Genomic DNA, 19,331 nt, shown 5'->3' on the forward strand with positions numbered 1-19,331 from the left:
ATTCATACACCCCTAGAGTGTATCTAATTTTTTTTATTTCAAGATCAGTTCCAAAATATTCTAAGAGTTTCCTCTACTGGTCGGTGGCCTTAGCTACAATATTTACAAGGACTTATGCACAGGAAGTTATTCTAAATTCAGACTAAATGAGTCTAAAACAAATGTTTTATGAAAATCTTGGTCGTAGTATTTTTTCTATCTGAATAAGACCTTAGTTACTTCAAAAGCCGTTCCTGATGAATGTAAAATTCAAGTAACTTCTCTAGTTACTTTAAAGTTACTTGATTTTTCACCTGGAACACCCTCTATGTCCTCAGATGGGGAAGAAAAGATTAAACGGTAGGATTAATATTTTTTTTTCTTGAAGTCTGAATTATTTTTGTGTAAGTAAGAAATCTGTCAAATCTAGGCTTAGTAAAAGTGGTTTTTACTGCCAAGTGAAGTGATGGGGTCAGAACCACCTGATAGAAACATGATCACTAATTCCAACCTGCTCATCTATGGCTTTCTTCAAAATGGGCAACCGGTGTACATTACTGCTCCATCATCAGTGACTGGAACCCAAATTCAGCTATCTCCAATTAATTATCCCACATTGAATCACTTGCCTGACTTATCCCCTATGAGAATGAACAACAGATTTCCAGAATCTTGGGCAAATGACCCAGACTTCCCACCACTACCACAGATGGAAGACTGTAATGAAAATTTAAGTGCTATCAATCCTTTTGCAGCTGAAGGAATCATCACAAACAGTATGAGCCAGTGTAGTTCACCCAGGCAAAACCACTCCCCTAATACCTCTAAGGTACAAAACTATGAGAAAAGAAGCCAAAGTGTTAACAATGCTCACCAGCTACTACAAAAAGAATATATTCCTGATTATGAGATTTTTCCTACTGCAGTGAAAGTGTCCCTAAATGAAAATGGAAAGCAATTCCCAGAAGACTCAAAAGTTTTTAAATTCCTAACTAGTGTGGTTGGTCACAAAAAGTTTGCATTTGAAATATTCAGTAAAATTCCAAAAATGGTCATACATGTAGATTCCAACAATACAGCAGAGAAACTATTATCATTAAACTCAATTTGTGACCAGAATGTATCAATTGAACTACAGGAAAAAATCTCTCGAGGTGTCATCAAAGGCATACCAAAATACTTATCTGAAGAGGAAATTATTGAAAGTGTTTACTCTACAGTGACTGTAAAATCTGCAAAAAGAATGAAACGTTTCAATAGAGAATCCAAAATCTTAGAGGATAGTTTGTCAGTACTAATTACATTTTGTGGCAACACTCATTCCCAAAAGTTACATGCTTTGGAAGAGAAAGAGAAATTAAGGAATATAACAGAAAAGTTTTACAGTGTTTCAAATGTCAAAAATATGGTCACACTGCTAAGTATTGTAAAGCAGAACATTCTACATGCCTGCGGTGCTCTAGTTTAACATGCATCCAAGGATTGCCCATTGAAACTTGAGGATGCCCAGAGCAGGGCTTCTAAATATAGGTGTATTAATTGTAAGGGAAATCATTCATCAACTTCTCTAACCTGCCCTGAGAGACAGAAAAATCAGCAAATACTAAATGTTGCTGAAAAATACCAAGTAGGGTATAAAAGAGCCTCTGCTGTACACAAGACTTATGCACAAACTTTACACAAAGAAGCCTATAAGATAAACACCTCAACCCACTCAACATTGAACCATACTTTTGATGCAATTATTAAAGAGACAAAAAGAGAAATTATGACTGAAATGGCCATTTCATTGGTATTTTCTGAAGACTGTAAAATTTGACAATTTTAGTCTATATCAAAAAATCCAAAAGGTTTGCTCCTTTTTGATAAACCTAAATATTGGTGAAGTAGAGGCTGTCCAAGTCAATTCAGAATGTACAAGAAAATGACCAGTTCCCTTAAATTATTATCCTGGAATGCAAGATCCATAGTTAAAACAAATAAAGATATGCTAGTCAACTATTGCCTTATGAATGGTGTAAACATCTTCTGTATACAAGAAACACATCTTAAACCCCATATTAACCCAACTTTTAAAGGATTCAACATTTTAAGGAAGGATAGAATCAAATCAGATAAAGGGGGAATCTTAGTTGGAATAAAGAAAAATATCCATTTTGTTCCAATCAGAACCCAATACCTAGACAAATTTGATAAAATTGAAGTTCAGGGCTGTAGAGTATTTTTATGTAAAAATATGACTGTTAATATATTCAATGTGTATAACCCTTAAGGTGATTCTCCTCAAATTAGTGATGTTTTGTCTACAATAGTCACAAATATCCCCCCAAGAGACATGTTTATCATTGTTGGTGATTTTAATTCACATTCTAATATATGGTGTAATTGTGGAACTACAAATAGAAGTGGTAATCATATAGAAGAACTTTTGATGAATAGTGATAATATTTGTCTCCTAACCCCAAAGAATTTACCAACTCGACTGAATAGTAACACAGGCTCATATACCACAATTGATTTGATGTTTTCTTCCCCTGCACTTTTGAATAGATCAAACATATCCTGTTGTGAAGACAGCTCATTATGTAGTGACCATAACCCTATCCTGCTAGAGTTAGATAAAAATTATCATGTGCCAAATCCTGATAGAAATACTGATGGCAGTAGATTATCAATGTCTCAATTAAGATGTATGGATTGGAATGTATTTAGAAATGTACTTAATAGATCTAATGTGAATGTCCAACTATTGCAAACTACTAACACCGATGAAAAAATTGAAATATTCCAAAATTTATTAATAAAAGCTGGAAAGAAGGCTACTCACATCAGAAGAGATGGGAAACATCATAAAGTCACAATTTGGTGGAACAAAGAATGCTCTATTACCAAGTATAATTTAGATACAGCTAAAAGGCCTTACAGGCGATATAGAACCTATGAGCTGTATGTAGAAATGCAAAGAAATAATGCAAGACTCTAAAAGACAATAGTTAGAGCAAAAAAAGATTCATGGATTAAATTCCTAGATGGTCTGGACTTTCGTACACCAGTGACTAAAACATACACTACCATTAAGAAACTGTTATCCAGAGACAGTCAAGAAACTATAAACCCACCTTTAGTTTATAAAAACAGGTTTTTAATATCAGATATTGATAAGGCAAATGCTGCTGCAGAGCATCTTCCAAGTATTGTTAGTGTTGAGGACCCCTTTGTTGAAGAAGCCATTGCTCAAAAATCCAAGATGAAGCGCATGTCCCAGATAGACAACAACATACCATATAACAGCCCCTTTTCTCTCCATGAATTGACTACTGTAATCAAGTCACTCCCAAAAACTTCGCCTGGAGATGATGGCATTTACCCTCATTTTATTCAAAACCTACCAATAGACTGGGTGCAAATTCTACTAGGCATCATAAATGAAACATGGGATCATGGCTTGTTCCCCAAATCATGGAAAGACGGTACAGTAAAACTCATACCAAAACAAGGTAAAGATAAAAGTAAGATTGAAAACTGTAGAACTATCACCTTACTACCTGTTGCTGGGAAAATATATGAACGACTTGTCAAGCAAAGATTGACCACAATGATTGAAATAAATAAAGGGCTACAAGATATACAGTATGGATTCAGAAAAGGCAGAAACACAGATGATATCATGTTTAGGTTCTTGAATGATGCCCTATATGCCCTTGAAAATAAAAAAGTCCTTGTTGCTGTGTTTCTGGATGTAAAGGCAGCATTTGAGACCATGGTCCATCGTCAAATCTTGGATGGAGTCCTTGAAGCAAAGATAAGAGGCAGATTATTGGCCTTTTCCTTGTCTTTCCTTGAGGATAGAGATATGTAGGTCATTTTCGGAAAAGCTGCATCATCAAATCTGATACACAGAAAAAGAGGGGTACCTCAAGGGTCAGTTTTAGGTCCTGTCTATTATAACATTAGTGAGTTTAACATCCCCATTGAAACTGGAAACGTCAGAGGGGGTATTTTTGCAGATGATAATTGTCTTTGGGCTGTTGGTAGATCAGTTAATGAAGTAGAATCAATTCTTCAAGATTCACTCAATCAGATAAGCTGTTGGGCTAAGGAAGCTGATATTTCATTCTCAGTAGAGAGAACCAAAGTAATGATATTTACTAGGAAAACAAAAGTCAATAATCCTAAAATCTCATTAAATAGTACTCTACTGGATGTTGTTGATGAAATCAAGTGGCTAGGGTGTTACTTTGACAGGAGACTTACATTCAGAACTCATATAAATCAAACTAAAGCTGCCTGTATTAGGAGGTTAAATATAATGAAGATGATCTGCCACAAGTTGGGGTCCCAAATGTGACTTCTTAATTGAATTCTACACAAAATACATTAGGCCAAAATTGGAATATGGTTCAATAATTTATCAAATAGCCAGTAAAACCACCCTCAGAAAACTGGAGGGTATTCAGAATTCTGCCCTTCGCATAGCATTCCAGGCTCGAAAAACCACACCCGTAACATTCTTAATATCTGAAAGTGGCGTAGCAGACTTAGAGGTACGACGTGTTATCAGTGGACTTAAACACCTGAAGAAAATAAGCATGACTGAAAAAGATCATCCTCTGAAATCTTGCCTGCTGAAACATGGACAACTTTGGCTTTCAACAAATAAAAATAATGGCTGGTCAGCTGGCATTAATGCTCTTAGAGAAAAAGGCATTGAGCCCAAATTATCTGAAATGCTTCATATAAGAGATCTAATACCCACCCCCATATGGGACTACCAGAGTATAGAGTTCTTTGAAGACCTTGAAATCTGGGAAGGGCTGGATCTTGCAAACTCGTTTAAGTACCTCACAGAAGTAAGTTTTACTGACCATATTGACATATATACGGATGCTTCTAAAAATGAAAATGGAGTTGGAGCTGCATTTGTTGTCCCATCCAAGTCCATAGTGCAGAAATTCAAGCCTGATGGAAACTTGACTGTATTTGATGCGAGCTGTATTTGAGTGACCAAGGCTGTAAACTTTGTATCTCTCTCATTTACCCTGGGAGCTAATGTAAGAATCTGCTCTGACTCTAAAAGTGCTATTTCGGCCCTTAAAAGTTTTTATTGGTCTAAGAAACCAGCCCCAGAAACCGTTTTATGCCACACATCATTACAAGAAGTTGTCAATATGGGTATACACTTAACCCTTCAATGGATACCTGGTCATATGGGCATACCAGGAAACGAACAAGCAGATCTGGCAGCTAAAGATGCAACTATATCAGGAGAGGAGACATCCAGTGCTGTAACACCATCTATAGTATATGCTATTAGTTCAATTATACAGAAGTTAAAACACGAATCTTTCATAAATAATCAAGCTAAAAGTTCAAACTGGTTTGTTACCTGGAAACAAAAACAGTTTTTTGAAAAAGAACTTTACAGTAAGTTATCAAGACAACAGGGCAAAATACTATTCAGGCTGCGATCAGAACATGTAGGAACAAATTCATACTTAGCCCGCTTCTATAATGAAAACCCAAAGTGTAGGTACTGTGATCAAGTGGAAACAGTAAATCATCTTGTACTACAGTGCCCAGTCACTGACAGGCATAGACAAAAACTTCATGATCTTATGTGTGTAAACAAACTTAAAGACTACCATGATCTTCTTGGTAGCTCATCAGCAATTGATGAGAATGTAACAGTGATTTCAGCAATAGTTGAATTCTTACACAAGATCTCAAGGGATAAATCCCTATGATTGACTTTCTTTATTTCAGCAGTGTTCATCCAAAGTGCATGATCCTCAAATTGTGATTTTCATTTGTCTTCTTTTAGTCATTCCATTCAAAATGCTTTGGATATTTTTTTATTGTGATAGATTGTCTTAATGCTCTGAAAAGGGAAAACATTTTAATTGCATAGGATAGGAAAATTTCAGTAGGCTAATCAATTTAAAGTCCTAAATTAGCAAGGGAAGTGTTTATTTCACTAAAAAATCATTTGTATACAGTGATTTTTTCTAAAATCACTGTATAATTGGAGTTGTTTGAACTCAGTTATACAGCCCTGTTTTTGGCCTCCTTTAGCCTGTATCCAGTTCCTGATTGCCATTTAGCCTAAATTTCATTTTTTCTATTACTCATTTCTTGTCAATATTACTAAGGGTTCATAGTTAAGCTCTAGAGAAGTCATTGTTAAATAACATGTACTTATGTATATATAGCTTGTTGCTACTTATTCTTCTCTGGGTATACAATTCTTGATGTGGTATAAGCCATGAGAAGGACCTGTAGGCCTATAGAAAAAAATCTGTTTAAAAAAGGGTGATTCTTTATAATTTACATAATAATTATAGTTAACACATTCTACATGCAGCCCTGCTCTACTTTAGCCCCAACCCTCCTAATATAGAAATCTAAAGCTGAAATTACATATTTCCTATTGATTCTGCCAATCTATCCCTCAACCCTAGTACCTGATAATTGAAGCAACTGTGGCAAAACAAAAACTGGAAAAACAAGTCAGCTAAAAGGTTGCAGAATACATTGCAAATATATAATTTGGGCTATATATTTTCAAATTAGGCAGGTTGAGGGTAAATTTTTTTCTTTGTATTTTGACTTACAAATAAAGTGAATATACCACTTGATGCCTTTTTGTATGTTCTTTACAAATATAATAATTGCTTATATTGCTAATTCAAATTTAAGCACTTTTTGACCTAACTTAACTAATTTTGGCAATGAAAAACATACATTATTTTGTCAAAAATGACCAAAAATACATATTTTAATTGAAAATTTGGCATCAAAGAAGAAGAAAACAGCATAGAATTGTAAAATTTATTAATTCAACTTAACTGTGGAAAATCACTGCTTGTGGATTATATAATATTTAGAAAATGGATTAAGAATGAAACAGTAAGTTTGAGACCAATGTTTTAAGCTTTTTTTATACCCAAAAACTAGAAATATTTTGGTCATTTTCAAGAACTCAAAAGTGCTTAAATTTGAACTTGCAATCAAAGCACTTATTATGTTTGTAAAGAACATAAAAAGGGCATCAAGGGGTATGTTCACTTTATAAGTCAAATATATGAACAACAAAAAATTTACCAATTATTAGTATAGAATTGCATGATTTTCTCCTGGGTATGTAGGCTAAATGGAAGGTCACTTACACCTGATCCTGTCCCTACTGTTTTTACTTGGTTGAAAAAAAAAATCCAAAGAAAGTTCCTATTGAAAAGGAGAGCCCAAAAGTGAGATTGAATTTGTCAAAGCTTGGAGGTTTGCCCCTTCAGTCTGTTTAAAGAAAACAGATTCATAATTGAACCTTTGTTCATTCCAATCTTAAGGGTGACCTACATTTGTGACACTTCATTAAATGGTTGTAAAGGGGTACTTTTATTTATTTGTCTTGTTTGTTTTCTACATGATTGTTTTTTTAATCTTTAAATTGATATACATTTCTTACAAATTAATTAGTCACACTGCAGTTACATTTGCAAGTGTTGAACTACTTTGTAGCCCAAGGTCTCAAAATTGCATATAAATTTATTTAAGCTAGGAAACATATAACTCCTGTCTGTTTAAAAGAAAATCAATGGACATAAGTAGGTTTTGATACACTAAATTCCTAAAGCCATGGCAATTAAAACCAAATAATGAATATTAACTTTAAAATACTTGACAATACATAAATATAACAGTCACAAAGAAAAACCATTCACAAAATTTTACTTTTGTGCTCAGTTGCCAACCTGAGCAATTGTCCTAAATTTTTAAACCTTGCAAAACATTCACTAGCCACCTCTTATGACCTACACTCTTGTCTGTACATCAACAATTCATTGAAAAGGAACGACCACCTTACTGGCATTTCTTCCTTTGGACTTACATTTAATTGGTTTAAAAGAAAGCTTCTATGGCTAAGTCAGAAGCCCAGTAAAGAACCAGGTGGTCCTTTAGCCAGGAAGTACAATAGCAAGCTAGGGACCAGTCACCCTATGCTTTTGCATGCCCTTCCTGCTTACTGACCCTAGCTTTCTCTAGGTAACCTTTCAAGGTAGGGCCAGTTCTGGCTGAACCTACAGAGTCACATCACTGACCTTTGTCCCAAACCAAATAAACTGGTAATGCCAGGAATTAAACCTGTGCCCTTTGGACAAAGTATTCTCAACCTAGAGTGCCAGCCACTTAGGAAGGAACAAAAATATGACCAGAAAACAAAAATTATTTGAAAAAAGAAAATATTGGAAAAAAGAACTTAAGTCATAATTCCTACCATTTTTCACTGCTGTCCCATAAACAATATGTATTTCATTTAGACAAATTAATTTTGAGACAGGTATCAACAAAACTCCCATCAGGGATTGTATTTACTTACAATACAATTAGCAATATGAATGCTCAGTTTTGTGATATTCTAGTCTTGAAATAATAAAAAAAGAAAAATCATGTGTTCTATTTGTTTTCTACCAGCTCACTTGAGCAAAATCATTTGTGACAGCAATATACCCATGGTTGGCTTAGAATCTCTCTAAAATCCTTTAAACAGAAGGAATTTAAAAAAGAATTATAGTGATTAGCAAGAAGAATATTAAAATAACTCTCTAAACTTGGAACTTTCTAAGACAACTCTTTAGCACAGCAAATGCAAAACTTTAATGGTGTCCTATGTCTTCTCAAAAAAAAAAAATATTAAAATGTGTCAGATAAATTTTGATATAAGATGCCTCAAAGACTTTTAGTTAAATCTATGAAATGAAGGGCCAGGCATTCCTTTACATTTTATGCAACATGTAAAAAGAAAAACATTCAAATTTTTTTCACAAAAGAAGATTGATTTAAAAAAATAAATGTATTTTTAACAGAAAGCAACTGACATCCATGAAATCAAATAAAAAAAAAATTCATGGAGAATAAATAATATCAGCCATATATTTAACCTACAATGAAGTGGCATATAATATTATGTTTAAATTTAGAAAAACCCAGTATTATGGCTTAAAGTTTTGTTAAATCAACAGGAATTGTCTTTTCAGAACTAAGGCCAGAGAGAAAAAAACTGATAACCAAAAATTGAGGCACCCAAAAATGTCAGGACCCTCTAGAGGGAAAAGAAATGGAGGTAGGTACTTTAAATACCTTCCTGGGACATACTTTAGCCTCTAAACACATCCCTGAAAGTTTCATTTTCCTAACCTAACCTCTTTCAAAGATAGCCAAAAGTAGCTAAAGTAAAATTTTACCCCTACATTACATTAAAAATCCAGTTTAAACAGCAATCTCAATGAATATAGACTATATAATATAGGCATTGACCTAACCATTCTAAATTTTTTTCAACTAAAAATTATAGGCTGGTTTAAAAACAGGCCTGTTTGATTTGGTAATATTTGAATAACTCACCAATGTGATAGCTGCCTTCCTAAGAACCATCGTTTTTAACAACATAAAACTTTTCTTCTGATTCTTTATTAAGCTTAGCCTATGCAAGATGGTCCTAGAGCACCAAAAACCCTTTAAATCCTAAGGAGTATGCATAAGATTTCTTACAGGTCACTGAAAAGCTAATATTATTTCCACTATTAACAGTTTCCTTGTCTTTTCTTTAGACTAAACGATTTCACATGTCTAAAGTTTTTGCCAGTGAAGTGTTCGATTGGCAATTCTGTGTTGACTTGCAAGGTCGACTTCTTACTAAATAAAACGGCAGCAGAGAAAAAAGTCAACTTTTAAGCTAACTTTTTCGAGTCGAATCCAACGCAACTCTGGTAGACTGCTACTACCCACTGCCCTTCCATTTTTGGTTTCTGGGTGCGGCACAAAAAGATGCCAAAATCAGAAAGTGAAGACGGTTTGTTTTACTTTCTAGCAGCCTTATCAAGCAATTATTTTCAAAAAGGAGCTATGAGTCTAACCAAAAATGATAAAGAGGCTTCAAAAAACTCACAGAAATGGTCAAATGAAGAGATTTTCTAACAAATTATCTTTGGAAGAACAAAATTAATAACCTGCAGAAATAGGACATAAAGTTAAAACTTACATTGCCACAGCAGATAAGGTGTCTAGTCGAAATCTTTTGTCAAACAGTTTGTGGTAATGAACTGTAAGTAAAGAGTGATGTAGCTCAAAAGTTACCAAAACTCTAAAAAGCAAAGTCTTGATTACAGTAGATACATCAAAAGAATCAAATTTTGATACTTGAAGTACAGAGAAAATGAATTAAGAAGGGGAAGTCAAGACAATACAAATTAGAAATTGTACAAAGAAGCAAAGAAAATTTGAGTGTTTCATCTATTTCAACCAGAAATTTGTTTCTATTAATATCTCAGTGTCTTCACTTTTTCAATTTTTTTTTGAATCTTCACAAACTTTTTTTGCTGGAATACAACTTCAATAGATTTTTTTTTTGTTTTCTCTATAACTTGGAGGAACGGTATTGCAACCACCCCCTTTTATTTTCATTGCTTGTAGTTTCACTAATAATTGACAATCTCAATAGGAATACTGGAAAGGATTTCCAAGACCCAGTGGCATCATTGGAGGGATGTGGCAGTTGTCCCCGCCCAATAATTTGGAAAGAAATATTGAGTAACTCTAAAAATATTGCTCATTTTAAGTTTTAACTTTGTTCTTTACTTTGAGCAGACATTTTTTTAAAATAATGCATCCTCATTCTTAAATATTAATAAATATGGAAAATAGGGGCTATACTTCCCAATCTTTTTTACATCTATACAAATAAACTGCCTTTGAAACATTATCATTAAGTAATTAGGTGAGCCTAGTTAATAGAAAAATTGCGAAAATTTACAGTGCTTCCTGTTTCGCAACATTTGCTCAAGTCAAATCATGTTCCCCGATAGTTCAGGGTCTTTTACTTCCTAAAACTATTTCAACATAAGATTTCCTTTGTTTTGAAACTTTCAAAAATGAATGTGAATACATCCTCTACATTTGCAGAGAGGACAGACTTGGAGTCGCTGGAAAACAGTAAATTATTGAAAACAAGAATTGTTTTTATTGAAAAACATGAAAAGAAATTATCAAAACAGAAAATAAAACTTAGTGCTTTTTCCAATAATATTTGTAACATAGATAGATAGGTCAAATCGATTGTAGCTTCGTTATAGAAGTGATTAGGTGGAGGGATCAGCCCTAGAAATCAATTATTTTTATTTTTTTACTTCCAATATCTAAATCAAAACTCCAATACGTCTCCAAAATCTCCTATTTGTAACTGAAGTGCCTAGTGAGCACTGATAACGTTCTGTTCCTTGAGTTTTGGATTAACATAATAACCCATAAATTAAGAACTGCCTCTTTGTAAAACACCATGCTAACTTCTCGTCACATTTGCTTTTCTAAATGTTTCTTTTAACTAGCTCCAAAAAAAGATTTAACACACATGTGTTGAGAATTATAACTGTTATTAGTCGCATTTCACTTAACGCCAGGTTCCGAGTTCCAACTCTAGGTCGCGTATTGACAAGCTAAGATCAATGCCACTGCGCTACCACAGGAGACAAGACTCTCTTCATCTAGTTACAGACTTTGTCTTAGTATTTTGAATCCTTTGTAGTTCGAAGAATAAGCGTCATCTATAAGCATCATCTTTTGTGCCATCTATGAGTAATATACACAGAACTATGCGTACTTAAAAGTACAATGTGCCATCAAAGCAGAGCAGTATAGGTTTGCAAAGACATTGGCCTCAAAACGCAAGCAAAACCTACAACAGCAACAACACAGCAAAGTGATATGAATCCTTGGAAAGATCCTAAAATTAAAAACTGTAGGAGTACTCCCCAACGTCAACTTGTTGCTTTAACGCTGACTATTTGTTTTATCAGGAAGGTTCCACGTCCAAAATTATGGTATTTTATTATTTTGATAATGATAACATAAAATTTCTTTCATGCGCAATGGAACTGGAAAATGGAAAAAAAAAATGCATATACGACATAGTGCGCATTACAAAGGCAATATGATAGTAGCTTTAGCAGCACACTACAGGGCTATTGCAAGGATCTTAGTAGTCAAGAAGCGTCGTTGATCCGAAACGAAACTACAACAACCTGAGGAGGCAAAGTTAACTCATCCAATGAAAGACTATTTTGGCAAGAACTCTCAGCTCTTAAATAGTTCAAGGCTGAATAATAACTTTATATATAGCATTGAAGTCAAGTAGAAATAATTATGGTTGGATCAGGAATAATTACTCAATCTCTTGGTAGTTTCACTACCATGGACGGGAGCCATCAGAAATATATTATGTTCAGCTATTAATGGCTCTGTGAAATATTTAGATCTTCTGAATAATTTTTATTTGCAAGAACCAATGAAATGATAAGCTCTCCAGAAAGTGATACAGTCAAAATTTATTATCAACAAGAGTATAGGCTAATTTCCTGTATTTAACGAGGAATATGTTATCTTTTATTTGGTTTCCCAGTAACCCTGCAGCTATTTGTATTGACAGAGATTTAACCTGAGCATTATTTTTCATCTTAACATGCGGAAAACTACGGTTGATCGATCATATTCATTTAACATGAAGGTTGGCTTAATATCTAATTTACATTTCAACAATTTAGTTGTTGGAAAGAAAAGTTGAAACAAACTTTGTTGATACATAATAAAAGCATGTCGACTAAACAAATTAATTAATTAAGAAAAAAAGCTTAATGAAAAACAAAGAACAATCTTTAAACTTAAAATGAGCAAAAACAAAGCCGCTTAATAAGTCAAACTTAAAACAAGCAAAACGACAATGAATTAATAAGCAAAACCTTAAAACTAACAGAACTTTAAGTTAATAATCAAGTCGAACATAAGAATAAATAACATAAAACAGAAAAACTGATTTAAAAAAAGTGTCCATAAAAAAATTGCAAGTCGTAGAATTATTTATTCTGAAGATATAGCGTTTTTTTCATCCATCACATTATTATTGTAATTTTGCTCTGTCTTTGGTTGTTGATAATTAAAATAAAATAAAATAAACGCTATTGAAAATTATTTTCAGCAAACCACAAATGAAATTCTAGCTTTGGAAGGTTGGAGGGATTGTAGCATCCCTTTTATTTGAGGTCGTTCTTGTTTTTATTAATTGGAAAATTCAACAAAAAATGTTTTTCAAAATAAAGTTAAGTGCTATATTAAACCAAAGACATGCAGAAATAAAGTCAAATAATAATTCAAGTGTAAAACGGACAAGTCAAATTTAAACGACCATAAATTCTCACGAACAGGGTAGTGCTTTCTACACCTTCTAAATTCAAGATAATAATGTATTTAATAACATACATATTGCCTATTGCTTAGTTAACTATCACCTTCATAATGCTTTGGAAGTTTCAGCTTGACACAGTAAGCTGTTCCTAAGATACTGCTCACACGCCCTTTTGACGTTCTCTATGTATATATAATGTTTTGATTTAGTTCAATTTTCCCCTCAAAACTTCCTTAAATTGTTCCCTCCATATCCTAAGCCTTCGTAGTAGTCGCTTCAGAAGCAGTATTTGTAGTAGCAGTATTATAGTGGTGGTAGTAGTAGTAGTGGGAGTGGTAGCAGTAGCAGTAGTAGTAATATAAGCGTGCAAATATTTCCTTTTTGGTCAATTCATCATTCCCTGAAAGTTCAATCTTAATACCCCCAGGCATTTGTGAGTTACGCCTTTTTCACAACCTGTATGCACATACTGTCTTTCGATTTATCTCAACACGTCTACCAACACTATCTGAAAGCTTTATCTGAATGCCCTTTGTGTTTTTGAACACTAAAGGACAAACATACCCTCTTTCCCAATAACAAATACTATATTTGAAACAATGAGCGAGTAAAGATTGTTGCAAATGTGAATATTGTTGCTTTCCTAGACAAGCTATATATTAGTGTATTTCCCGTATTTAATGTTTTATTACTTTAAGGTTGTATTCACTGTATGTAGTGTTTTGCTGCCTGTTTCTGCCTTCCTGTATCTTCCAGGCAGAAGTTGACCATGACCAAAACCTGCCAGCCAATGAGGGGCTAATTTAGGGGTCGTGGAACTGGAATGCTTATACCTGGAACTTAAAAGAGAAGAAGAGGCAAATGACAAAACTAGTGGACAGTTCAGCTTTAGAGCCAATAGTGACAACAAGTGGCTAGAGGAACACCAGTAGAAAGTTCGAGTAACCTCCATTTTTCTTTCATATACGTTGAGCTGGAAAAATTTACCAGTAACATCCACATCAACTGCCGTTGGAGAGTTCCAGTAACCTCTACTAGCCAACTATAGACGGTGAGCATGGAGGGTGCAGTAGCTACCTCCAAATTAACTCTGCCGGCCGGTGCAAGTTGACTTTAGCTTAGATTCTTCACAACTTCAAGAGACGTACGAACGAGGAAGAGAAACGCTGTTCACGAGTGTGTATTAGTATTTTATATTGTTTATTTGGTAACTAAAGCAGTTTTAGCATCATATGGAGTAGATACAAACTCTGCCTACCACGCTCCCCAAAGTCTTGTTCTCGTGGAGGCTTGATCATCCCCTACTGGGAACCAATAAGACGGTATTTCTTGAGAGAAATACCCCACACTTCACAGGCGAATTGAATAGCTTCCAGTCCTTGCCCCGAGGACTGTGGTTCAGGTGACATCCACAAAGATACAGTATCTGGATTTTTGAATTAAGTTGAACAAAATTGCTATCTCAAACTTGTGATTGGATCTATTTGAAGATTTAATGGGCGCGGGATGGGTGATAGCATTCAATGTTGATTCTTTAAAATCGTACTAGAACATCCAATTTCCAGTCGAATGAGCTCAGTCCGAAGCTTCTACGACAACTTCTTCTATGCGAACTGTTTTGGTGAAAAGACAAGAAAAATACATTGTGCCCACATCGCTCTTCACTTAGGAAGCGCTATTGCACTGCCTATGATTCCACTCAAAACATGGCAGAGAGGAAAGTTTCACCCTGATACTCTGATTCTTTTTGGAACACCATAAATCAAACTTATTTCCCTTTTCCAGAAAACAGACCCTATAAGTGAGTAATGGAAAACTTTCAGAGCTTACAGGTCTCGTCCCAGGGGCTGTGAGAAGGTATATTTATTGGGACGAAATGGCTACCTGAAAAATTTTAATGGATATCTTTTGGAGTAGGCCATCTAAAATGGTTATGGCAGAGACGTTGGTATTCCCACAACTACTTTTGATTCTTAAAAAGACAGCAAAAACTTTAATTTTCAGTCGAATGAGTCCCTTCCAAAATTTCTATGACAAATTTTGCAATATGATGTGACCCGAGGAAAAAAAAGAAATAAGTAAACCTTGAACCCATATTGCTCATTGCTTAGTCAGCACTATTGTCCTACTTTAGCACAATAGTGCTACAGGCTTTACTCATGAAAATAATCAAGTTTTATGAAAAATACAACAAAATTGAACATATATATTTTTTTGGTTTTTAACAAGGTTTTATAAACAAAACTTTGATTAGTTGTATGATTTTACACATTACAGGTGACACTGCAGGCTTTTGTATAGTCTCAGGGAACGTTTTTCCCATTCTTGTTTGTGATAACTCCCTTCGTTTTAAGTTTGAATTTCTTTTTCATTTTCATTTTTGGTTGTTTTAGGTTTCAGTCATTCAATTATAGCAATGTTAGTTCGTTTGAGTTTTAATCTTCACACGACTTTATTTATGTGGGTCTTAGGAAAGCCTCTGTATCCTATGGTCCTAAAAGAAAACCACAGAAAAAGACATCCAACTTCTTCGGTCGTAATTTTAACTTCAGTTTCATTTTATTTGTTTACTTGAACTCCAGTAAGGGATCCAAACTGGAGAATAAGACTAAGAAGAAACTTACCTAAAAGTTTAAATCTGAATAATCTTGCACCAGAGGGTCTCGAGCACTTTTAGAAGTGCATCAGCTAACGACCTAGATAATCTTTTGCTGATGACAACCTAATAGCTTCAAGCCTTTTTAATAATAAAAGTACATATTCAGATCATCGATACCATCCGTGGTTGCCAAATACCGACGTTTCAGGCGAAGGAAAATTAAGGGCCAAAAAGGGTATTGTTTGCTTGAAAAGAGTGAAATCAAAATACTTGTGTGGAAAAATCTGAGGCCTTGCACGTGATAGTTTCTCAAAGGTAACCTTAGGCTTTTAAGATTCCGAACCATAAGATGTTTTTACCCCTTCGAATCGGTGTCAATATCTGGCGATAAGGGCGCATTTTCCGCGGGGGGCATTTCCCACGGCGAGAAATTTCCTCCAGGCGGGAGGAAATGTTCCACGGCTATTTTCCTTGGGGGCATTTTCCGGGGAGTATTTTCTGCGAGGGGAGATATTTTTGGTGGGTGGTATTTTATAGGCGGTGATTTTTGCGGGGTTTGTTTGCCGGGGTTATTTACTGGCTGATTATTTTTCGGGGGAGGGGGGTACTTTCCGGGGGTAATCGCCAGGGGGGAAGGAAAATGCCGGCCACCGTCAAAAGAGCGTATCAGCAATGTCTTTGGAACGGCTTACCGTATCAAGATGATACTAGAGAATAGTGAGAGGGATGTTCAACAGGCCAAAAGCAGCATGTTTGTGCTACTGCTGCTACTACTGTTATTACTACTAATACAAAACTACTACTGCTGCTACTACTGCCACTACTACTGTAAAAGTAGTATTATTAATACTAAGGGTATGAAGGTGAAAATTTGAGAGAATATAGAGGGAAAATTTCCTCTAAATCAGAACACACTAAGTACATGCAAATTATCAAAAGGACATATCTAAGGAGTGGATTTTGGGAATTAAGTTGGATCTTTCAATAAATGTTGAAAGGGGAAGATAAATTGACTAAAAAGGCAATATGTGCACGCTACTACCAAGGATACTGCCACTACTACTACTACTACTTCAACTCTTTCTATTACAGCTTTCCCAGCGCTAATGGTATTAAGATAAAAATTTCAGGAAGTGTTGAGGGAGAAGCTCAACTAAATTTTAAAACACGCTATGGATATACAGGTTATCAACAGGGTATATCTAAAATACTTTACTAGATATATGAGCTGGGAAGTCGTTTACTGAAAGCAATATATATTTTAAGTGATTTCTCTTTTACCATTACAACATTGAAATATAAATAAATTACCAAAAGCTCTCGAAATTAATGTGATTATATTTTGTAATATCAGTCTAGTTTTATCAGGCTGATATATGCTAAAGTGCCATTCATACTACTACTACTACTATTACCACCACTACTACTGCCTCTATTACCACTACAGCTACTGCTTCTTTGGTGAGTACTACCAAGGCTGAGGATATTGAAGTGAAAATTTGAAGTTATGTTGTGGGGAGAGTTCAAATAAACCAAAAGATAATATATGCATGCAGATTGTCAACTGGGCGTATGAGCGATATCTTTGGGACGGCTTTCCGTATCAAGCTGAAATTTCTTGGGCAACATGATAGGGATATCGGAGAAATTTTAGAGTAGCCACCACCCTTCTCGCTATTTTAAGGCTCCCCCTCTGCTCAAACACTGATTGAAAATTTTGGAATTGTCATTTTGTCAAACTAGTCAAAAGGTCTAATATTTATACTACCAGGAATGCCCCGAAGGGAGGCTTGCAAATTATGCAATTTTCTCATTGTTTACGTACAGGATTTAACATCGAGATTCTGGGGAGGGGCAACCCAATGGCCCCACGCCACAAGCTTGCTTTCTTAAGACACCAGGCTCCACTCACCTTTTTAAGATGTCGTAACTATGAAGTGTCATTTTCTTGACTAGGTACACAGAAAAAAAACGTCGATTTTAGTACTGCTAAAGTAGAATTTAAATGACTCTAGACTTTTATGGGTAGGGAGGAAAAAGGGATCATTAACCAAACTCTGTTTTTAGTGACTTTTGTAGAGATTCTGTAATGATTTTTGTCGAAATTTGCAACTTTTTATTTTCAAGCTTGTATTTTGAATATACCACTCAATTATTACGTTTCCACAAATTAATACATAGCATTTCTGTACCCACCGTCTTAACAAAAACTGCAGTTATCATTGTTAGTTGGGTTAGATGGGTGATATAAACCACGAACCTTTTTGTTCACAAGGTGGTTAAAACCCTATAGAGGCATCCCTCGCTCCCGCCCACCCCGAAGAACTAGGCCCACGTTAACAATGGTTTGTCACTTTTTCTTTTTCCTACGGAATTGCACAGGTTATCGAAGCTTCCGCAACGAATTCCTTTCTGAAATGTGCCAAAATTCACAAGTTCATTGCTTACTTTTCCAGACCGATTGTTTTCACATGAAATTATGTTCGACTCCCCAGGAAATAACTCAAGGTGTGTTCTCTCACTTGGCTAATGCTTGACAGCATAGGAAAAACTAACAAACTCGAGCCGTTAAGTGCCTCTCATTCCATCGAATTTGAGACGGTCATCAAGGAAAAAGAAAAAATAGAAACTTAGTTATTACAATGAAACGAGGCCACCCAAGATACTTGCCCTATTGTATATAAATATTAAACTAATCATTTAAGTAAAGAAAAATGACGAACAGGTGAGGAAATCAATGTTGATAACTTAATTTAACATTATTAACCATTAAATTGTTTAGGGCAATTTCCTATTTATTCCCTGAACGATAATGAGTAGAGATAGTTATGACACGTATATAAGTGTGAAGTTGAAGGCGGGCGGAGAAGGCATTGCCTCAGGAGCATTACTTTGTGTCTTTTAGAATTAAAAATCTTGGTGTGACTCCGATTTCAACGAGATGTAACATCCGAGCCACTCTCTCCACCGTTAGCGAAATATATTTTGATTTTGAAAGTCTATATTGCAGTGTATTTGTATTTATAAAATAAAGCTCAGAAATTCTAAGATACACAGATTGAGGAAATAAAACAGTAATTCTGAAATGAGTGATCATTGAGTTTTTATTTATGACATTTGTATCATGTAATTCTTAGTAATTGACACTTAGTTATTTACGACTATTCATTGAGTAATCCCTGTTCATAAGTCACAAGTGCTTTAACGTGTCTCTATTTGCACGGTTGCAGCAAAGGAGTCTATTTGCAGGTTGGAAGGGACACGTAACCATGCACTTTGCTTTTTACCCCCGATCATGTAGATCAAAACTCCGTGCATGACTATTTTCAACAAACTATGCCATGGCCAAAACTTGTAAAACCTACACTGAACACTTCTTGGCGTCTATATTACAATTTCATATAAAACAAAAAAAAAATCTAAAAGTAAGTTGTTTTTATTGAAATTTAAAATATACAGAGGTTATACTGTATATGAAGGGGGATTCCCCTTCTCAACCCTTCGCTCGTTACTCTTGAGTTTTTT

The 19,331-nt window shown here is 34.8% G+C and overlaps 2 protein-coding genes across 2 annotated transcripts in view; both read left to right on the top strand.

Annotated features, from left to right (window-relative positions):
* The first annotated feature begins 319 nt into the window (after positions 1-319).
* The window catches only part of LOC136033061 (protein male abnormal 3-like), a 78,802-nt gene continuing 59,790 nt past the window's right edge, over positions 320-19,331 (top strand). The window contains exons 1-2 of the mRNA XM_065713654.1: positions 320-339; positions 9,012-9,097. Of these exons, the coding sequence (XP_065569726.1) occupies positions 9,092-9,097 (6 nt within the window). The 5' untranslated portion in view covers positions 320-339; positions 9,012-9,091. The remainder of the gene's footprint in view (positions 340-9,011; positions 9,098-19,331) is intronic.
* Positions 5,148-5,723, top strand: LOC136032591 (uncharacterized). Its single transcript, XM_065712859.1, has one exon. The coding sequence runs from the start codon at positions 5,148-5,150 to the stop codon at positions 5,721-5,723; it is 576 nt and encodes a 191-aa protein (XP_065568931.1).

Source organism: Artemia franciscana, chromosome 11, assembly GCF_032884065.1.
Source record: "Artemia franciscana chromosome 11, ASM3288406v1, whole genome shotgun sequence".
NCBI classification, from domain to species: domain Eukaryota; kingdom Metazoa; phylum Arthropoda; class Branchiopoda; order Anostraca; family Artemiidae; genus Artemia; species Artemia franciscana.

Coding starts and splice junctions, on each gene's coding strand:
- LOC136032591 (XM_065712859.1), top strand. CDS start 5,148: ATGGGTATACACTTAACCCTTCAATGGATACCTGGTCATATGGGCATA.